Genomic DNA, 18,928 nt, shown 5'->3' with positions numbered 1-18,928 from the left:
AACAGGTTTCAGAGTAGCAGCCATGTTAGTCTGTATTTGCAAAAAGAAAAGGAGTACTTGTGGCACCTTAGAGACTAACAAATTTATTTGAGCATAAGCTTTCATGAGCTACAGCTCCTTTTCTTTTTTTAAATTAAAGCAGAAAAGGATAAAAGGGGCTCTGATTGCCTCTCAGATTGGCTACCTCCTTGGTTAGCCTCTGTGCCAGGGTGCTAACAACCCTCCCATTACACACGCCCTTGTTAGGGTCAGTGAGGCACAGAAGTACTAGTGTGTGGATGCCTGAGGCTACCCATTGCCAAAAATAGAAACATATTTTCTTTGTTAACCCCCCTTTGAGCCTTTAGCTCTAGAGCTCCTGGCATTAGCATCAAGGATCTCCAAGGTCGATAGCTGTGATATATTGTACTTGGAAAAGAGCAATTAAAATTGGACTGCAAAGTGGCTTAAAGATAAGAAGCAGAGGCCATTGGTAAAACAAAAATGTAAAGCATGGAGAGAGACAAACTAGTTCACTATCATGCTCACTCTGGTTGACCTTATATTTAAATGGCTTTGAAAATGGCACAATTTCATGAGTTATTACATTTTCAGATGGTGTTAAATTAACATGCAGAGGCAGAAAATGCTATGGAATAAAGCAAATAAATCTGGAATTAGATGAATTGATCAGACTCATAGGATAAAGGTTCATGCAGCTACTGGAGATAAGATAATGAGGATTATAGTGAACAAAAAATCATCAGATTGTAGGTATTCTACAATGAAAGCCACTGGACAGGTCCTTGTAGCTACTGCAATATCTGCAGGGAACAAAGTACACTGCATCAGGAGGAATAACTGCAAATGACTTCACTAGAATACAAAATGAGTTCCACACAGAACATAAACCAGTGTACGCTAGTTAACACACTAACTGCATCTGCACGAGGCAATGGTTAAAAGACAAATATGTTCTGTCAACAAGGGACAAAGAACACACCTACAACACAAAGAAAAGACCAAATCCTGGACGACCACAGTATCTAAAGGATAATGCAAAACGAGAAAAGGGCAGCAGTCAGCAGCCAAAATGTCTAGATTTTCTAAAAACATGGTATGCTGGCCATCGCTGACAGGGCACCGTTTCAAATTTGTTCTATAGGATGCTGGGCTCTTTTGCCTCTACCCCTCCCCACTGGAAGCGATGTTGGGGAGCCAGGGAGTGAAATCCCTACTCCCTGAAATTGCTGATGCTATCTTACAGATTCCTATTTGGGAGAAGGGAAATTGGCAGACCTGTATATTTTGCAGGGATATACACACTCTGTTCTGTGAATTGTTTAATCGGGTTTATATCTTGCTGATATATTCTGAGCAGCCCACCTTGAGCATAACTTCTCCTTTTGTAATTCTTTAAGTTCACTCTCCGTGATTTGAAATGGATTGGTCTCCGTAAGCCAAGTCTTATCCCAATCATCGGGTACAATAATGTTTCAAGAAAGTTTTTAAAAATGAGCTCTAGCTCACGAAAGCTTATGCTCAAATAAATTTGTTAGTCTCTAAGGTGCCACAAGTACTCCTTTTCTTTTTGTGAATACAAACTAACACGGCTGCTACTCTGAAACCTGCTTTTGAAAGACATTTTCCTAACACCGGAAAAAATGCAGTGAAGACTCTGATATAGGCCTCTGTGATCAAGGGTAATGAAGAAAAAAGACCTCCAAGACCGTAGGATCTGAAATGTATTTAAACACTTATTGCCAACAGAATTCTAGCACTGTTTCCATTACCAGTTTAGGCAGGGATTTTTTTCAATCTGAAAACTGTGTTAGAACTGTATTATAAAACTACATTCTGGGCTATGGAGGCTAGTGGCTCTATAGCATGGCTTGGCTAGTGTGGTTCTTTTTAAAAAAAAAAAAATGTATTTCTACTCTGGGGTTAGGGAAGCCATGGTAGAATTCTGTTAGCAACAACTGTATTTAGACATGGTTTTCAGCATGGGCAGGGCCTTCCTGTGATCTGTTAACAAGCAGGAAAGACATATAAAACTGATAGATAGCTACCAGTAAGTTATTTGGGGGGCAGTTATGAAATTATGGACAGATGTTAACAAGGGAAAAAGCCTGAAAGTCACAAAGCCATATTAGCAATATTTCACTTTTATATTTAGTATCATTTGTATTCAGGACATAGGTCAGAAGATTAGAATACCCTTTCCCTTTCAAAGACTCTTAAACACAGGCCATCTGCGGTTTTATCTGAACTGCAGTAAAAGAAGAGGGATGATTAAGATTTGATATTTCTAGAGTACTGTAACCAGTAAACCTTTGCATAAGAGTCCTCATTCCTTGAGGCTTTTCTTTTGGATTTGCAAAGCCTAAAAAAAATGCACTCTTATCCCATGGGCCAATATAGTTTACTACTAGATATATAAAGAGCTGTCAAAACCACTAGTGAAGCATCTTTGACAAGAGCATCCTTACTGAATTGTAGGTTACCTATTAAATGGGCACTCTAGGCAGGTAGGCCTAAAATTAGATCTAGATTACCAGCCTTGTTTCTATCTAGAGGTCATGAACATGCAGAGAGAGTCCGTACACACGCACTCTGCACTGACCTCCTGCTGTCCACCTCCATTTCTGGGAGTAGGAGGCTGAATCCCAACTCCAGAGTCTAATATGCAGCACAAGTTTGTTATTTAAGTTGTCCTACAGCAAGATGCTGAAATATCGAGATTCCCTGGAAACAGTTTCCGATTTAGGAAGGGATGGATGAGCTCTTTACCTTTATGGGGCAGATAAATTGAGCTCTGTGCTGTTCGCTGTGTGTAGGTCTTTTCATCAGAGGCCTTGTCTGCTCTATGAGGACACAAGAAATCCCAAGACACTTAATAAGATCAGGAACTTGCCCCTTGTTTTCCCTTCTCCCACTGTTATGCAATGCCATGTACACTGCCTGGCTGTTACCCTTCATCCCAGAGATGGCAGCATTTCTGTGGTGCTGCATGTATGTTTATGAAGTGCTTTGGAATGAACAAAACTATATATACAGATTAAGGCTGATTAAGGCAGATTAAGTTTTGTCCACAAAAATTGTTTTTCGATGCCAAACTGGGTTTTCAATTAAACAACATTTTTCATTAAAATTGTCTTCTTGCTGTAGAAAATTTTGATTTTTCAACAAAAGAAAGTGTAAAAAACAAAAAGATTTCAATTTTGGACCAAAAATGAAAAATATTTTAGCTGAATACCAAAATATCTCAGTTGGGACAGGATGCCATGCTATCTCACAGGCATTTTATTCTGGTTGCCTCATGTTTCCATTCTCCTATGTGGACCAGTCTTCCCAGCCAGACAATCTCCCATGATGCACCATGGTCACTAGACCAAAGCCGATGATGCACTGGCTCCCCTCACAGAGAGGACAGTATGAAGCATCATGGAAGATGTAATCTGACCAGAGAGCCTGGCTGATAGAGGAGAACGGCAGTGTAAGGCACATGAACTACAATCCCCATGAAACACCACACCAGTATAGTAGAAGCCCCTTTATCTGACCCTCCATTATCTGGCTTTCCTTATTAACCGAACAACAAGTGCACACAGGTCCAGAAGCAGATGATCTCTCCTGTGGCAGCTAGATGGTGCTGCAGCCATTCTCCAGATTACCCAAATTTTTGATGATCCAATCTGGCCCCACTCCCAATTAGATTGGATAAATGGAGTTCTGCTGTATTTCCAAATCAAACTACTTTGGGTTTTGGCCAAATTATTCAGTTTTCAATTTTTTGCTGAAAAGTTGGCTTTTTTCACAAAAAAATTCTTTGTGTGATTAGCTCTAACAAAGATACATTATTACCACAAGGCTAGAGCCCTTCATTGTGCCTTGAATAATTAGTTACAGCACCAAACTGTATCAGCGAGAAAAGTAATAGTCTTGTTCCACCCAGTCATGGGATCCAGGAACATCTATCTACATTCTAATCCTGCTCTAAGACTGGCCTGCTGTGTGGTTTTGAGCTACTCTCACCCTCTGTAACTCAGTTTCCCTTTCTAAAAATGGGGATAATTACATATACCTATATCTCAGAGGCATTATGATATTTGTCTGGTGTTTTGGAAATATGAAGTGATATATAAAGTATTAGATGTAAAACTCAATTATCCACATATCTCGGGGCACTGACATTTTTGGATAATGAGTGTATTGGACAAGTCAAATTGGTTTCTATATGAATTTCTGATTTGGGATACAACTACAGGATTGCTCCTCTCCAAGGGAAAGACGGTAAAGGGAAACTAACACTTAAACTGGTAAATAATGTGTGTGGGAGGGTGCGGGGAAGGGAGGTGTTAGATTTAAAAAAATATTGTCGATGAAACAGGTTGTTTAAAGAAATTATTTACTTTCTTCTAATATTTCTTTCAGAATAAACGCAGGTAAAATTGATCTTCAACCCACAGAACTTGGAATCATAGAAGGTTAGGGTTGGAAGGGACCTCAGGAGGTCATCTAGTCCAACCCCCTGCTTGAAGCAGGACCAATCCCCAATTCTTGCCCTAGATCCCTAAATGGCCCCCTCAAGGACTGAACTCACAACCCTGGGTTTAGCAGGCCAATGCTCAAACCACTGAGCTATCCCTCCCCCCAATCAAACTTATCAAGCCAGTGCTTCACAGAGTGTTTGACATAAACATGTATGTTTTGGCAGCAATTTTAACATGCGTTACTAAATCAGAATTTGAAGATATCTAATCCAGCCTCGCACAAAACTGTCCCAAAAAATACACTTGCCTGCTGTTTGTCACGATAAAAGAAAAAATAATGATATTTTACTTTTCTGCAAAAAAACAAAAAAAATCCAAACCTACTTATCATGGGGAAGCAGGTGAGCAGAATTTTGTAAGGCTGCCCTAATCAAATATATTGATACTTAAGTGGCATTATAAATCATAGGCCTGACATTCTTTCCCTTACAGAATAAGGACTGCAGTATCAGCATTTACTGTCTGCAGTCAGATCATATATTTCAAGCCGTTGCTCCAGAAATCCCTCGCCTCAGGAAATGGAAACTACAAGGATCTCTAGGGTGAGCTGTCAGTAAGGCATTCTCAGTGCTGGGGTCCTAGATTGTAAAACACCTGCTGGATGAGAATGAGTCTTAGTCTGCCCAGCTTCAGAGTCCAGTGCAAAACCTGCATTTTGGCAGAAGTTTCCTTGTAATAATTGACGGAAGGGAGGATAAAGGAAGGGGAAGAAAAAAGGAGGAAGAAGGGAAGAAAGGATGGTCAAGTTTAAGTGAAACCGTAGGATGGTAAGAGTGGAATCCAATTTGATGATCTTTATAATTGTGTTTTGCATCTATTGCAATTAGCAGTCTATAAATATCTTTGGTAGAGTTTCAATAGCTTTGTTTGTTGCGATTAATAGTTTAGGAGTGCAGTTCGCTGCCACTGCCTTTAAGAGGCTGATTTAAATGGAAGGACACCATCTAGCATCCCTGATTTGCAGACCAATGTTTCCTAGCTGATACCACACCTTCCCCCAGGCAGCATGCAAAATTTTAGACAGAACTGTAGTAGGATTCATAGTTTTGTGAATGAAAACTGGAAGGAAGTTACAGATCAAGCTCTCCTCCATTACATAAACCGCTCACATTTCAGCCATAGTTTGTTTTGTTAGTCTACAGAACTCATGTGCTATAGAAGATTCTTCCTGATTGCCATTAGAAGCAAAGGATAACCTCATGTCTGACTGAATAAAAAAAATAAGATAATGGTCCAAAGAAGCCTTGTTTGGACTAGAAATTTTAAATCACTTTCAAATTGTTATTTCTTATTCATTGGGTCTGACAAAGTATACTGTGAACAAATACAATTCTTTTAACAGTGATCCTTGTCCTGGAATCAAATATTTGAGTTCTCCCTGGACCATAAAATGTAAGGCAGGAGATCAGCATGCAGACGGGCTATTTGAATTCATTGGCAAGCAGCACTGAAAGACAATTTGAACTCGTTAGCAAATCTAGTTATTTTTCACCCGCTAGAATAAGTAATAATACTGAAAATTTAGATAAAATATGTTCTAACTACAATTGCACCAATTTACATCACTATACCCTATGTACTCTTACCTTTTCTTCTTGTACCTCAAACACAGCTTCTGGCACACTGCAAGCAAAGAGTGAGGTAGGCAAGTCACTTAAATCCATCATCTCTTCCAAATCATCTTCATTTTCTCCAAAGATCATTTCTTCTTCCTCTTCTTGGTCACTGCTGTAAATGTCTGTCTGGCTGTCACTCCAGGACTTCATAGCGTCTCTGAGCATTGTCCACTGAACACAACTCTTCTTTATGTGCCAGGACTTCTAGCAGGAATCTGTTGAGAGAAAATGGAGGATTACAAGTACTGAATTTACCAATAAATCACATTTTCCTGCTATAGTTATTCTTTGAGATGAATCATTTTATGCAGAAAAGAGAAATCAGTGTGAAGGCTGCCTATAGCCTACAGTACAGAACCACTTTATCTCATTCCTATAAAACCTGAGACTCACCTGTTTGAGCTGTGAAAAGGAATGTAAGAAACCATCCATTCTAATAAATGTAAACAATTTTTGTCAGCGTAATAGAACATTAAAGTATTAGGAAACTGTTCTACAAGCTTTCCTCGATGCCATAATACTTTGCATTTAGATTGACATACTCATAGAAAAAAAATGCTAAGTATTTTATAAACAAGCTTCACCCAGCTAATGTGCAGTCTTCGGATTTTACAGATGGAAAAAACATGCACACTGTAAAGTTAAGTGTCTTGCACAAGCTCCCTGCAACTCAGCAGCACAGCCAGGAACAAAACCCAATATTCCTGACTCCAAGCCCCTTTTTCTAACCGCTAGATCAACAGTGTCTTCCACAACAGACACTGTATGAATAGAAAAAAAAATATTCTAAGCTGTATGGGTAGTCTGCACAGTGCTATACATGCAATCCTCAATAAATGTGAGATGGAAACAAAATGCAATGCAAACAAGATATCATATAGGATACTAAACCTTAGACCTTAGAATATGAACTATTTCTGCATAAGCAACTACACTTTATAGAACACATGTTGTCAACTCTTGGTAAAACACAGGAGCATTTTTGTGGTGAGAAAAAAGTAATTATCACATTACTATATTTTAATGTGTAATCTCTGGAAGAAGGGTGGGGAGTAAGTTGCGCAGAACACTGGAAAAACTGGCACCCAATGTATTTGTTTACTATCTGCAGTTGTTTGTTTTGAATATTTTATTTGCTTAACTAGCTTATTCCTTTGAAGCAGTCAGCTAAAAATGCCATTACCTTTAACCAGTATAGGTGTATGAGAAAAAAATAAAATAAATCAATCCATGCTAACTCGTGTTTGTTTAAAGCAAGCCCTTAGGACAAAATTTGTGGAAATGAGGAAAAAAATTATTTGATATCCCCAGTTACTGATCTAAGTATTTATAAAGTGCTTCTGCACTGTAGTGCTGAGGCTCCATATTCATGTGATCACCACACTTGTAAATACACGAGGACATTTTTGAAACATATGTGGAAGTTGGCATTTCAGCTTACATCCCATGACCTGATGTAAACAAGCCTGTTCACACACAGAAATTACAAAGGTTTAAACAAACATGTGATGTTAACTTATTTAGGTAAGCCAGTGAAACTGCATGTGGATACATTTACAACCTACTTAAGAACACTCATGCACAAAGTTGCATCAGCTCAACATCAAGACATTCAGTAAATCAGTGCAATTTTGTGTGTAGATCTGACCTAACTTGACCAGCAAAAGTGAGTTTTACACATTTTTTGAACAGACTATTTCAAACGCATTGATTATACAACACCAGGGGAAAGAGATGTCATGCCAGAATGTGCTTGTGTAACTGGTAAAGAATTCACTATTTTCTGAGGGCTAACTCATCTAAAAGTGAAGAAAAAAAAAAGCATAAATATAGACTAAAAAAAAAATACTGAGTGATTTGGAAGCTCTGAATTTTAAGAGATACTTCCAGGCCAGTCAGTCAAGGGCATTAAGAGGGCGAGGGTACACAAAGTCAAACTGAGCCATGAGCAAATCGCACTGAAAATACTAGCTGCATTATTCATAGAATGACAAGGGGACTCACCCCTTTTACAAAAGGCTTAAACCACAGGGACTCTGCCCCTCAAAGTTAACAATCTATCTGAAAAGTACTTTAGATGTGCAAAGGAGGAAAGAAAGGGTATTTGGCACAGAGAAATGGGACTTTGTAAGGGATGGCATAAAAGAAGGCATGACAACAGAAGATTTAAATGAATAATGAGGAAGAGGGGAGATAGGGTGACATATGGACAGACACACTAAATATGGCTGAGTTACTGAGAGCCTTGAAAAAGGTCAAGTAACTTGAACTTGACACAGAAGAACCAATCAAGCCAGTGAAGTTTGAGGGAAGGCAAAGAGGGTGATAAAGGAAAATTAACTAATTACTGTAACAGAGAATGCCTTCATTTTCTCTCTCAAAACCCCTCCCCCGCATATCTTTAAACAGTAAAAACCATCACCAGTTAGGGTTGACAGGTGTCTTGGCAGCTCCGGTCAGCATGACGGGGTTGTTACAAGTTCGGACAGTGGTGCAGCAGGGCTAAGGCAGGCTCCCCTGCCTGCTCTGGCTCCGCGTGGTTCCTGGAAGTGGCTGGCACTTCCCTCTGGTTCCTAGACAGAGGTGCAGCCATGTGGGCTCCTACATGAATCATAGAGTATCAGGGTTGGAAGGGACCTCAGGAGGTCATCTAGTCCAACCCCCTGCTCAAAGCAGGACCAATCTCCAATTTTTGCCCCAGATCCCTAAATGACCCCCTCAAGGATTGAACTCACAACCCTGGGTTTAGCAGGCCAATGCTCAAACCACTGAGCTATCTGCCTCCCCCCCCCCCCAAGTGCCGGTTCCACACCTCCCATTGGCTAAGAACCGCAGGCAACTTCTGCAGGCTGGGGAGGCACACAGAGCTGCCTGGACGCGCCTCCGCGAAGGAGCTGGAGGGAAATGCCGGCCACTTCCAGAAACCACCTGAGGTAAGCGCAGCCCAGAGCCTGCACCCCGAACTTCCTCCAGCACCCCACACCCACAGCCCCACCCCCAGCCAGAGCCCTCATCCTCCCTGTACCCCAGCCCCCCACCCCAGCCCAGAGCCCCCCCACACACCCTGATCCCCACATTTATAGCCCCAGGCTAGAGCCCTCACACCCCCAGCCAGAGCCCTCATCCCCTCCCACACCCCAACCCTTTGCTCAGCCAGGTGAAAATGAGCAAGTGAGCAAGGGTGGGGGAGAGTGAGCGACAGAAGGGGGGGAATGGAGTGAGTCCAGGCGGGGCCTCGGAGAACGGGGTGTGGTAGGGGCAGGGCTTCAGGAAGGGGCAGGGCAGGGGGCTGGGTAAGGTTGTTCTGTTTTCTGCATTTGGAAAGTTGGCAACCCTAACCACAGTGAAAAGAAAGACTTCTTTACTCCAAGTGAGAAAGGCTTTTTTACTCCATGGATTATCAACATCAGAGTCCATTACAGCTCCTTCAAAATGGTTACATTCTACTATGTCATTTAAGGAGCTCTAATCTGCAGATTACTGACACTAAACAATACAATGACTGAAAAGCAGATGGAATATTTACATTTTTTCTCATGTAACTAAGACATAGTGAGCATGTATTTGTGTATGCTCAGCATATGGACATACTAAACTGGAAGGAAACACATGCAAAAGGCATGGGACTGAGGAACAGAAGACCTAGGTTCTACTCCTATATATGCTAACGCTCACTGTGTGACCTTAAGGGTGTGTCTACACAGCAAAGGAACACCAGCCACTGGCCTGTGCCAGCCGACTCGGGCTCACGGGGGTGTTTCATTGCTGTGTAGACTTCCAGGCTCAGGCTGGAGCCCCGGCTCTAGAACCCTGCAGGGTGTGAGGGTCCCAGAACTCTGTACTTCAGGTTCCCATTCTGTAAAATGTGGCTTTGTAGGGAAGTAGCTTTGAGATCACGCATGAAAAGTGCAATAAAAGAGCATATGTAAAAGATTTTATACAAAAGTAGTCATGGAACATATACAAGTGATTTAAAAAATAACTATAGTTGTTTTAAATTTAAAAACAAAAGTAAATATCTTTTTAAACCAAATCCTCGTTTTTTGTTTTCAATTTTAAATTACAGGCTCGCATCTGAAAGTATACAACTTCTCTTTCTGGCCAGGCTGAGAGTTTAAAAGGAGTATTGCTCTGGGGGCATTCACACTGAAACCTGAGAAGACATCACCATATACTGCAAAATGAAAGATTTTGGAGAAAAGTAAGAGTATTGATTCCTGGATCTTATTACACACATGCACACACAGCTATCCAAAAAGTAGCTGATCACATTAAGATAGCATGTTACATTTACAATTTGATGCATATGCTGGGCTTGTGCAGTACAGCACTCTGTGCGCTAAAACTGTCAACACACAATGGTCGAAAGAAAAGCGACCAGATCTGTGTGTCCTCAAGAGTCCAAGAAGAAAAACAAAAAAGAAGCCTACATGTTTGTTTGATTACATCAGTAGGATAAATTGAGTTTGTTAAAATATTCCACAAGGGTAATTCAAGCAAGCGGAAATTCGTTCTGCTCTCTGGTGGATTTGTTTCCTCCACAGAGGTAAGCAAAGTTGATATTTGACTGGTTGAATATTTGTAGGTCAACTGACCAACAACTACTGAAATATCTTTAACACACAAAGCTTCCACACGCACAATGCATTTTAGGAGTAACAGGTTTAAAAATAACTATTGTCTCTCTTGCAGAGACTCTGGATTTAAAAGAAAAGAACTGAGAGTCAGAAGGAGGGCAATGTGCTAACAGAAAAGGAGTACTTGTGGCACCTTAGAGACTAACCAATTTATTTGAGCATAAGCTTTCGTGAGCTACAGTGAGCTAAGGTGCCACAAGTACTCCTTTTCTTTTTGAGAATACAGACTAACACGGCTGTTACTCTGAAAAAAGGTGCTAATAATGGTTAAAATACAAATTAGTACGGATACCTAGGGCAAGTCACTTCACTAATTGTGCTTCAGTCTCCCTAGCTGTAAGTGAAGATTAGTCTCATGACACAGTGGGGTTGTGAGACTAATCTATTAATGTTTGTAAACTACTATGAGATCTTTGAGTGGAAAGCACTAGAGAAATGTTAAGTACTTGAGAACAGATTTTTGCATATCATACATTATATAAAAATTTGAGCAATCAAATCATGTTTTGTTTCTAATATATGTGAAATGTAGTGTTTGCTATCTGACAAAACGAATTACAAAACTGTACTTATCAAAGTTACTTCATTCCATTTAAATCTGAAGTGATTTAGCATTATTTTACTAATCACAGCAAACTTGTTCATATAAAATCAATGTTGGTAAGTTTCATTATGTCTGAAATACAAACAGGAGTGACAAATTTAAAAACAAATACCAAATATTTAGAAGTTATTCACTGAAAAATATTATTGTGTACGCTACAGATCAACACTAGCCACCATCATCCCACTCCTGAGATAAACTCACTCTTACTCGTTAAATTGCGGTTATTCAGACTCATAGGCATAAATCCTGAACTGGAGAGAAGATGAAGTGAATGAAAAATCTCCTTGAATCAAAATCACCACCCTCACACACTTTCAATCCTTGTATTTTTTAGCCTTTACTTTAAGAGTCAGGAGCTGGTGTCAGAGTTTAATAATCAAGCAACTCTAACAAAGTTAGTGAATAAAAAACAACTGGTATGACTGGTAAATAATAGGCATTTTAAATTGAATATAAAATAATTAATGTGTCATTCCTAGTAGTCAAGTGAAAAAAAAAAATCAGTGTACAGAAGCTGAAGGACATGCATTCCAAAAGAAACATTTAAACCAGATTGGGGAGTAGAGGGGAGAACCATCTACTCATGATTAGGCTGAATTCCAAAATTCCAACACAGACAAGTTTTAAAATCCTACAGGTTGGGTTTTATAACAGAAATACTGTCTACTCTTTCACAACACTGACATCATCAGGCGCTGCAATAATCAATTGTGACATTAACACACAATGAGGGAAAGTGTACTGTAACTAGGATACACAACAAATTGTTTAAAAGACAATCTACACTATGTAGACAATGCTTGTACACAGTAAAGCAACAAAGTAAAACAATGTAAATACAGATAGAATTTTAGGGTACAGTACAAAATAACGCACAGTAAAGTGGCTGAAGTATAGCATGAAGTGATTCAGCTAATATGATGCAGACGGAAGTAAAATGTAGTAGCTGAAAGAGGCTACAAGTCACAGTGACCTTGCATTGTACCTAAACTGGTCTAGTGAAGTTTAGCAATATCATATAATAAGTATCTTAGCATGGACACAAGAACCCATTTGTAAGCGTTATGTGAAAACACGGTCATTTAGCACTGAACTCCTTAAACACGAACTAGTTCATCCTCACTCTGAGGTGAGGCAGACAATCATCATCCCTCTTTTGCAGATGGAAAAGAAAACACACACATGCAGAAGTTAAAATGAGTTGCCCAAGGCCAACACAGGTCAATATCAGAGCTGAGATTAGAGCCTTGGAGTTCCTGGTTTGTAGATGTGTGCTCAGCCTACTACATAATGATCACATTACCCCATTTATGGCATAAACACCCTTAACGTGAGGAAAATGCTGACTTTTGCTGAACATCAATTTAAGAAGTTATTAAATATATTAATGCTATATATACATTATTACTGGAGAAAAGGGAAGCTGTTCGACTAAAGCACAGTAGGTAGATTCCAGTAGAGCTCTGCCTCTTGCTGAATTGAGGTGATGCCTTGTTACTCAACTTCTGTTACCTGGTTACACAGCTATAAAATAGAAAATTGCCACTTACCCACTGTTGTAAAGTACTCTAAGATCCTTGATTAAAAGTACCAAAAAAGGCCCTTATCCTGTAAAGACATGCACTCAACTTTACACACTGTGTAAACTCCACTTCAAGTGCAGCATTGCTATAAATGAACCTCAACATGTTGTGAATAGTTTGATTGCAGCAACAAAAATATTATACGTCATTTTCTGGTTTGTGAAGTGACAATTTGGCACAGTACTAAATTATTCTGGGGTGATGGTAGCAGCTTACAAATTCTAGTGTCATGATGCAGATAACTAACTTCCCTCAAACTGACAAAAAATGAATCACCAGATAAATAATTTTATACCTGAGTTAGGGTATAAAAGAGGAAGCCTGGGTAGCTGTAAGCAGCAGAAGAGACTGCAGCTGTTCCCTTCAACTACTGCAAGCAAGGTCTGCGTAAACGAGGGTTTAGTATCTACATTAGTGCCAATTCTAGCCAAAATTGAGTTTTAACAAATCTTTTCTTTGTGGCCAGATGAAATGAGCAGAAAACTCCTAGCAGCAAAGATCAGCAGTTCTGCATTATTTACACTACAACCTTCCTTGCAAGTGTAAAAAAATAATTGGAACGGAAACTGTCAAGTAGTTTAGATCCACAGCTTGAACTATTTTTGTTTAAAAAAAAGAGAACGCAGCCCCTAATTCTAGTTATTAAATAACAAATCTACAACTCTTAATTTTTACACGATATTTATTTTTGCAGACTTGCCAGAAATATCAGTACCTGAACACCATAGCTGGCATTGCAGCCACCATTAAACTCTATGAAGGGCTAATCACAAAGCCATGCAATGCTCCACTAAAATTAGAGTGGGATAGCCAAATAAAGTAATTGATGTACACATGGTATTTAAGAATTTATTATTACAAGCAGTGCAGAGAGAAGTCTACCTTCTAAAAGACTATATACAAATATTTTACAGCATCTTTTTGAGATACTAGTCAAGACAGGAAAGAGGAGCACTGTGTAGTGAGTGAGTGGTACCAAAGCTCTAATACAGGCTTTGACCCTCATTCACTGTGTGACCTTGGGCAAAGAGAAACCTCTATCTAGGTATTTTTAATGGGCTCACCACTGTGAAGCACAAACTCTCTGCCTCAGTTTCTCTTCTATAAAAAGGGGATAATCTTACTTACCTCATGGGTTTGACACTTCATTTTTGGTTTTTTAATGATTTTTACCAGATTCTTGTTTTATAAAAGCTATTATTTGGTTTTTACCCATTTTCACCCAAATTTTGGTCCACTCAAGTATGTGAAAATATTGATTATGTTACAAAAATCCTATACATTAGGTAGATACATTAGGTAGATACATTTATGTTAATAATAAATTAGTTTAAGTGTAAATGCAAGAATGTATATTTGAGTAAGGCAATGTAATGGAAGATAACACACATGTATGTGTATGTCCATGCTTAACTCCTAAAAAAAAAAAAAAAAAAAGCTAGAACTCGCCAGACCTGGCTCCCTGTTCCAGAAGGAAAGATGGTGGCTCAGATTACTGAGCCACCATCTCTTCTTTCCAGAGCAGGGAGCCGGATCAGAAATACTTTTATTTTTCTCTGTTGTTGCTTTTTCTTCTGTCCTTCCATCCCTCAATATTAACCCAGAAAATGATAGAAATGCATAATCAGATATCAGTATTCAATGCAGTGTGTGTGTAGTTAGGCATCCCAAACACAGTATCTTCCTTTAGCTAATGTATGTTCTTTGAATTCTCTCTCACGTTTTTAGATGCTTAAGTGATCTCATACACTAGGACTACATCAATTCTGTGAACCAAACCAGGAGCCTTAGCCACTCAGTTGATCTTGACCCCTTATTAATTCCTGTATTCCAATGAGAAGTAGTCTGATCTGGTTGGCACACTTAGATACCGAGATAATATGCACTTTTAGAAATACTGACAAGGTGTTTTTTTTTTTTAAAAAAAACTTTATACAGTCTTGTCAACAATGAGGATTTTGGGAAATTCTCCCCTATTGCTCAAGCAATAGAGAGAAAGAACAGGTGGTGACCATGTACCACCAATGCTTTTAATATTTTTTCTAGACCTGCTCTGAGCATTGTTAGATGAGACAGAATGGAAAGAACGCCAGCAGCAGGTGATTTACATTAGCATCTCCTGTCTCCTACCATTACTAGTGCAATGGTCAGAAAATTTCCAGAAGTCTTTAATGCTGACAAGGTCAAAACATTCATGGATGGCACTTTACAGACAGACATATCTGCTCCCAAAGTGTGTAGTCTAAGACCAATCTTGCCAACACAAACACATGTGTGACTTTACCTACTTGAGTAATCTCATTTAAGTCAATGTGTTTGCAAGATCAGCACCAAAGTTTAGAAATAACATGTTCTGTTATAACAAACAAGGGGAAATGAAGGCATTAAGAGTCAACTAAATGGTTAAGTAGGTTGCTTTGGTTCTCAGACCACAAGAGCATTTAAGATCATTTTAAAACATACAAACACAGGAAGCCGATGAAGTGAGCTGTAGCTCACGAAAGCTCATGCTCAAATAAATTGGTTAGTCTCTAAGGTGCCACAAGTCCTCCTTTTCTTTTTAGGAAGCCAAACAATACACTTAGAAAACAGCATACTGAACACGTGATGCCTAACCACGCCATGACTGTTGATAATAGGTTGTGTTCTATCACAGCGTACTGAACTGGAGATAAATAAATGTAACCTTAAAATGAAATGCCTATTTTTATGTCTCACATCATCGATTACAGCTGCAAACAACAGCAAGTTCCGGATCTTCTGAAGTGCAGAAATTGCTTCGAAGCAAGAGCTTCTACACACAAAAGCAGCTTCGATTCTTGTAGTTCTGTCACCATGAGAGGTGATTTGATCATTCTTTTAAATTCTCGACACGCACAACTGAGTAGCGGAGCTCTAGGATTCCGTTTGCGCCGGAGACAGCCGAGCAATCAGTGCCTGCAGGCAGGCAGCAAACAGGCAAGCCATTCCCACATGAAGGAGAGGAGCTTTGGGGGGTTAATCCACCATCACACGCCCCCAGAAGAGATCGGCAAGCTTCAGAAGTTGCCGGGGAAAACACAGCCACTGCTGCATCGGGTGGCCTCCAAACTTTGGGCGACTCGCAGCTCCTGCGCGGCCCCTGGCCCACCCCCACCGCGCCAGCGCTGCTCGGGGCCAGGCAGGCGGGGGAGCCTCTCCCCGCTCCTCGAGCCCTTCCCCCTTCACACCCGGGGCCTGCGGCCCGCCGCAGCCCTGAGGGACGGGTCGGGGCGACGGACACTCGGCCGAGCCAACCGCCCATCCCCGCCCTTTAGACGCGGCGGAGGCCGCCGCCCCCTCCCCCCCGCAAACCACCAGCACCGGGCGGCTGCGAAACCCACCGCCGCCCCAGGGCGGCTGGCTAGTTGATCCCCCCCGCGCGCGCGCGCTCGCCCACCCGCCCCACGGAGAGGCTCGAGGCGGCTCCCCCGGCGGGCCGTTGTGAGGGAAAGGAGGCGGGACGGGGCGGGCGGCGGCACAGAGAGAACATGGGGGGGCAGCTCGGTGTCCGCTCTGAGGACTCACCGTCCCCGCCTGGGGTTCCCGTCGACCGCCGCGCAGGGCCCGGCGCCCTCTGGGAGGAAGGCGGGCAGGACGAAAGACGGTTGGGGGGGAGCTGGCAGCGATGGCAGCAGCTGAGGGAAACGGCCCCCCCCCCGTCCGGGCGCGCTCACTGTAGTTCTCCCTGGGGACGCGCGCGCGCGCGCGCTCCCGTCCTCACATCGCCACAGGGGTGGCGGGGGAGGGGAGGGAAGTGTGACCCGGATGGGAAGGGAGCGAGCACGCGCGCGCGGGGGGGGGCTGATGGTGATTTCTGCGCATGCGCCGGCTCTTGACGGCCCGCCGTCACCCGGTATTCGTCTGACTTTGGGGAGCCACTCGCGTGGGAAGGGGTGTGTGGGATGAGATGGAGCCCCGCCTCCCCGGGGTATCCTCTTGTGGGGGGGGCTGGGTTCAGGGGGTATCCTCTTGGGGGGCAGTGTGAAGGAGGGGTTGGGTTAAAGGGGGCATTGCCTTGGGGGGTAATGTGGGGGAGGGGCTGGGCTAAAGGGGGCATTGCCTTGGGGGGTACTGTGGGGGAGGGGCTGGGCTAAAGGGGGCATTGCCTTGGGGGGGTAATGTGGGGGAGGGGCTGGGCTAAAGGGGGTATTGCCTTGGGGGGTACTGTGGGGGAGGGGCTGGGCTAAAGGGGGTATTGCCTTGGGGGGTACAGTGGGGGAAGGGCTGGGCTAAAGGGGGCATTGCCTTGGGGGGTACTGTGGGGGAGGGGCTGGGCTAAAGTGGGCATTGCCTTGGGGGGGTAATGTGGGGGAGGGGCTGGGCTAAAGGGGGCATTGCCTTGGGGGGTAACATGGGGGAGGGACTGAGGAGCTAGACATGTTAGAGAGGGCAGAGCCCTGGCTGGACTGATGGATGAAGCTGGGACAAGCTGAAGTTGTAGCAGCTCCCTCCTGGAAGGGCTGTGGGGTTCCCCCTGTTGAGCCTGGGTCAGTGCTATGCACTGTTATCACTAAAGACGGGATACCCTGAGCTAGCAAACCCTTAAAATAATTCTAATATACTCACTGCAGTGTTGTTGCAGCCTTTGGGACTCTACCACAGCGTGCGTATAGACACACAGAGATTTCTAGGCCCCTACCATATCCTGTGTATGCATAAACACCCCCCTCCCATATTCTGGATTCATGTACACACACAGGTTTCTCTCTCCCTCTAACTTGCTAATCCATTCGGACTTCTTCCCAGTTTCGTTTTTTAAATTTTTTATTTTTTGTATTTTTGTTACAGTACCGTCTAGAGGCCTCCACTAAAAACAGTATCGGGGTAGCCGTGTTAGTCTGTATCCACAAAAACAACAAGGAGTCCTGTGGCACCTTAAAGACTAACGGATTTATTTGAGCATTCGTGGGTAAAAACCCCACTTCTTCAGATGCATGGAGTGAAAATTACAGATGCAGACATAAATATACTGACACATGAAGAGAAGGGAGTTACCTCACAAGTGGAGAACCACTGCTGACAGGGCCAATTCAATGAGGGTGGATGTAGTCCACTCCCAACAATAGATGAGGAGGTGTCCAGGAGAAGCAAAGCTGCTTCTGTAATAAGACAGCCTCTCCCTGTCCCTATTCAAGCCCAAATTAATGGTGTTAAATTTGCAAATGAATTTTATTTCTGCTGTTTCTCTTTAAAGTCTGGTTTCAGAGTAGCAGCCGTGTTAGTCTGTATCCGCAAAAAGAAAAGGAGTACTTGTGGCACCTTAGAGACTAACAAATTTATTTGAGCATAAGCTTTCGTGAGCTACAGCTCACTTCATCTGAAGTTTTTTTGTTCAAGTATAGCTACTTTCAAATCTGTTATAGAATGTCCAGGAAGATTGAAGTGTTCTCTTACTGGCTTTTGAATGTTACCATTCCTGATGTCTGATTTGTGTCCATTTATTCTTTTACATAGGGACTGTCCAGTTTGGCCAATGTACATGGCAGAGGGGCATTGCTGGCACATGATGGCATATATAACATTAGTAGACGTGCAGGTGAATGATGGTGTGGCTGATGTGGTTGGGTCCTCTGATGGTGTTGCTAGAGTAGACATGGGGACAGACTAGGCAACGAAGTTTGCTACAGGGATTGGTTCCTGGGTTAGTGGTCCTGTGGTGTGGTGTGTAGTTGCTGGTGAGTATTTGCTTCAGGTTTGGGGGGCTGTCTGTAAGTAAGGATTGGCCTGTCTCCCAAGGTCTGGGAGAGTGAGAGATCATTTTCCAGGATAGGTTGTAGATCGTTGATAATGTGCTGGAGAGATTTTAGCTGGGAGCTGTATGTGATGGCCAGTGGTGTTATGTTATTTTCCTTGTGGGGCCTGTCCTGTAGTAGGTGATTTTTGGGTACCTGTCTTGCTCTGTCAATCTGTTTCCTCATTTCCCCAGGTGGAT

General features: G+C 42.2%; 1 protein-coding gene across 4 annotated transcripts in view; it reads right to left on the bottom strand.

Moving 5' to 3' along the window:
• RCAN3 (RCAN family member 3) overlaps positions 1-16,720 on the bottom strand; it is an 80,922-nt gene extending 64,202 nt beyond the window's left edge. For all 4 annotated transcript variants that reach the window (XR_013348430.1, XM_077838022.1, XM_077838023.1 and 1 more), the window contains exons 1-2: positions 16,522-16,720; positions 6,119-6,363 (exon numbers count right to left, since the gene is read on the bottom strand). Coding sequence is in view for 3 of the 4 variants with exons in the window: in XM_077838022.1 (XP_077694148.1) it covers positions 6,119-6,313 (195 nt within the window). In the remaining variant the exon portion in view is untranslated. The remainder of the gene's footprint in view (positions 1-6,118; positions 6,364-16,521) is intronic.
• Between the last annotated feature and the right edge of the window lie 2,208 nt (positions 16,721-18,928).

Source organism: Eretmochelys imbricata, chromosome 19 (assembly GCF_965152235.1).
Source record: "Eretmochelys imbricata isolate rEreImb1 chromosome 19, rEreImb1.hap1, whole genome shotgun sequence".
Lineage (NCBI taxonomy): Eukaryota > Metazoa > Chordata > Testudines > Cheloniidae > Eretmochelys > Eretmochelys imbricata.
This window is presented reverse-complemented; position numbering and strand designations above follow the sequence as displayed.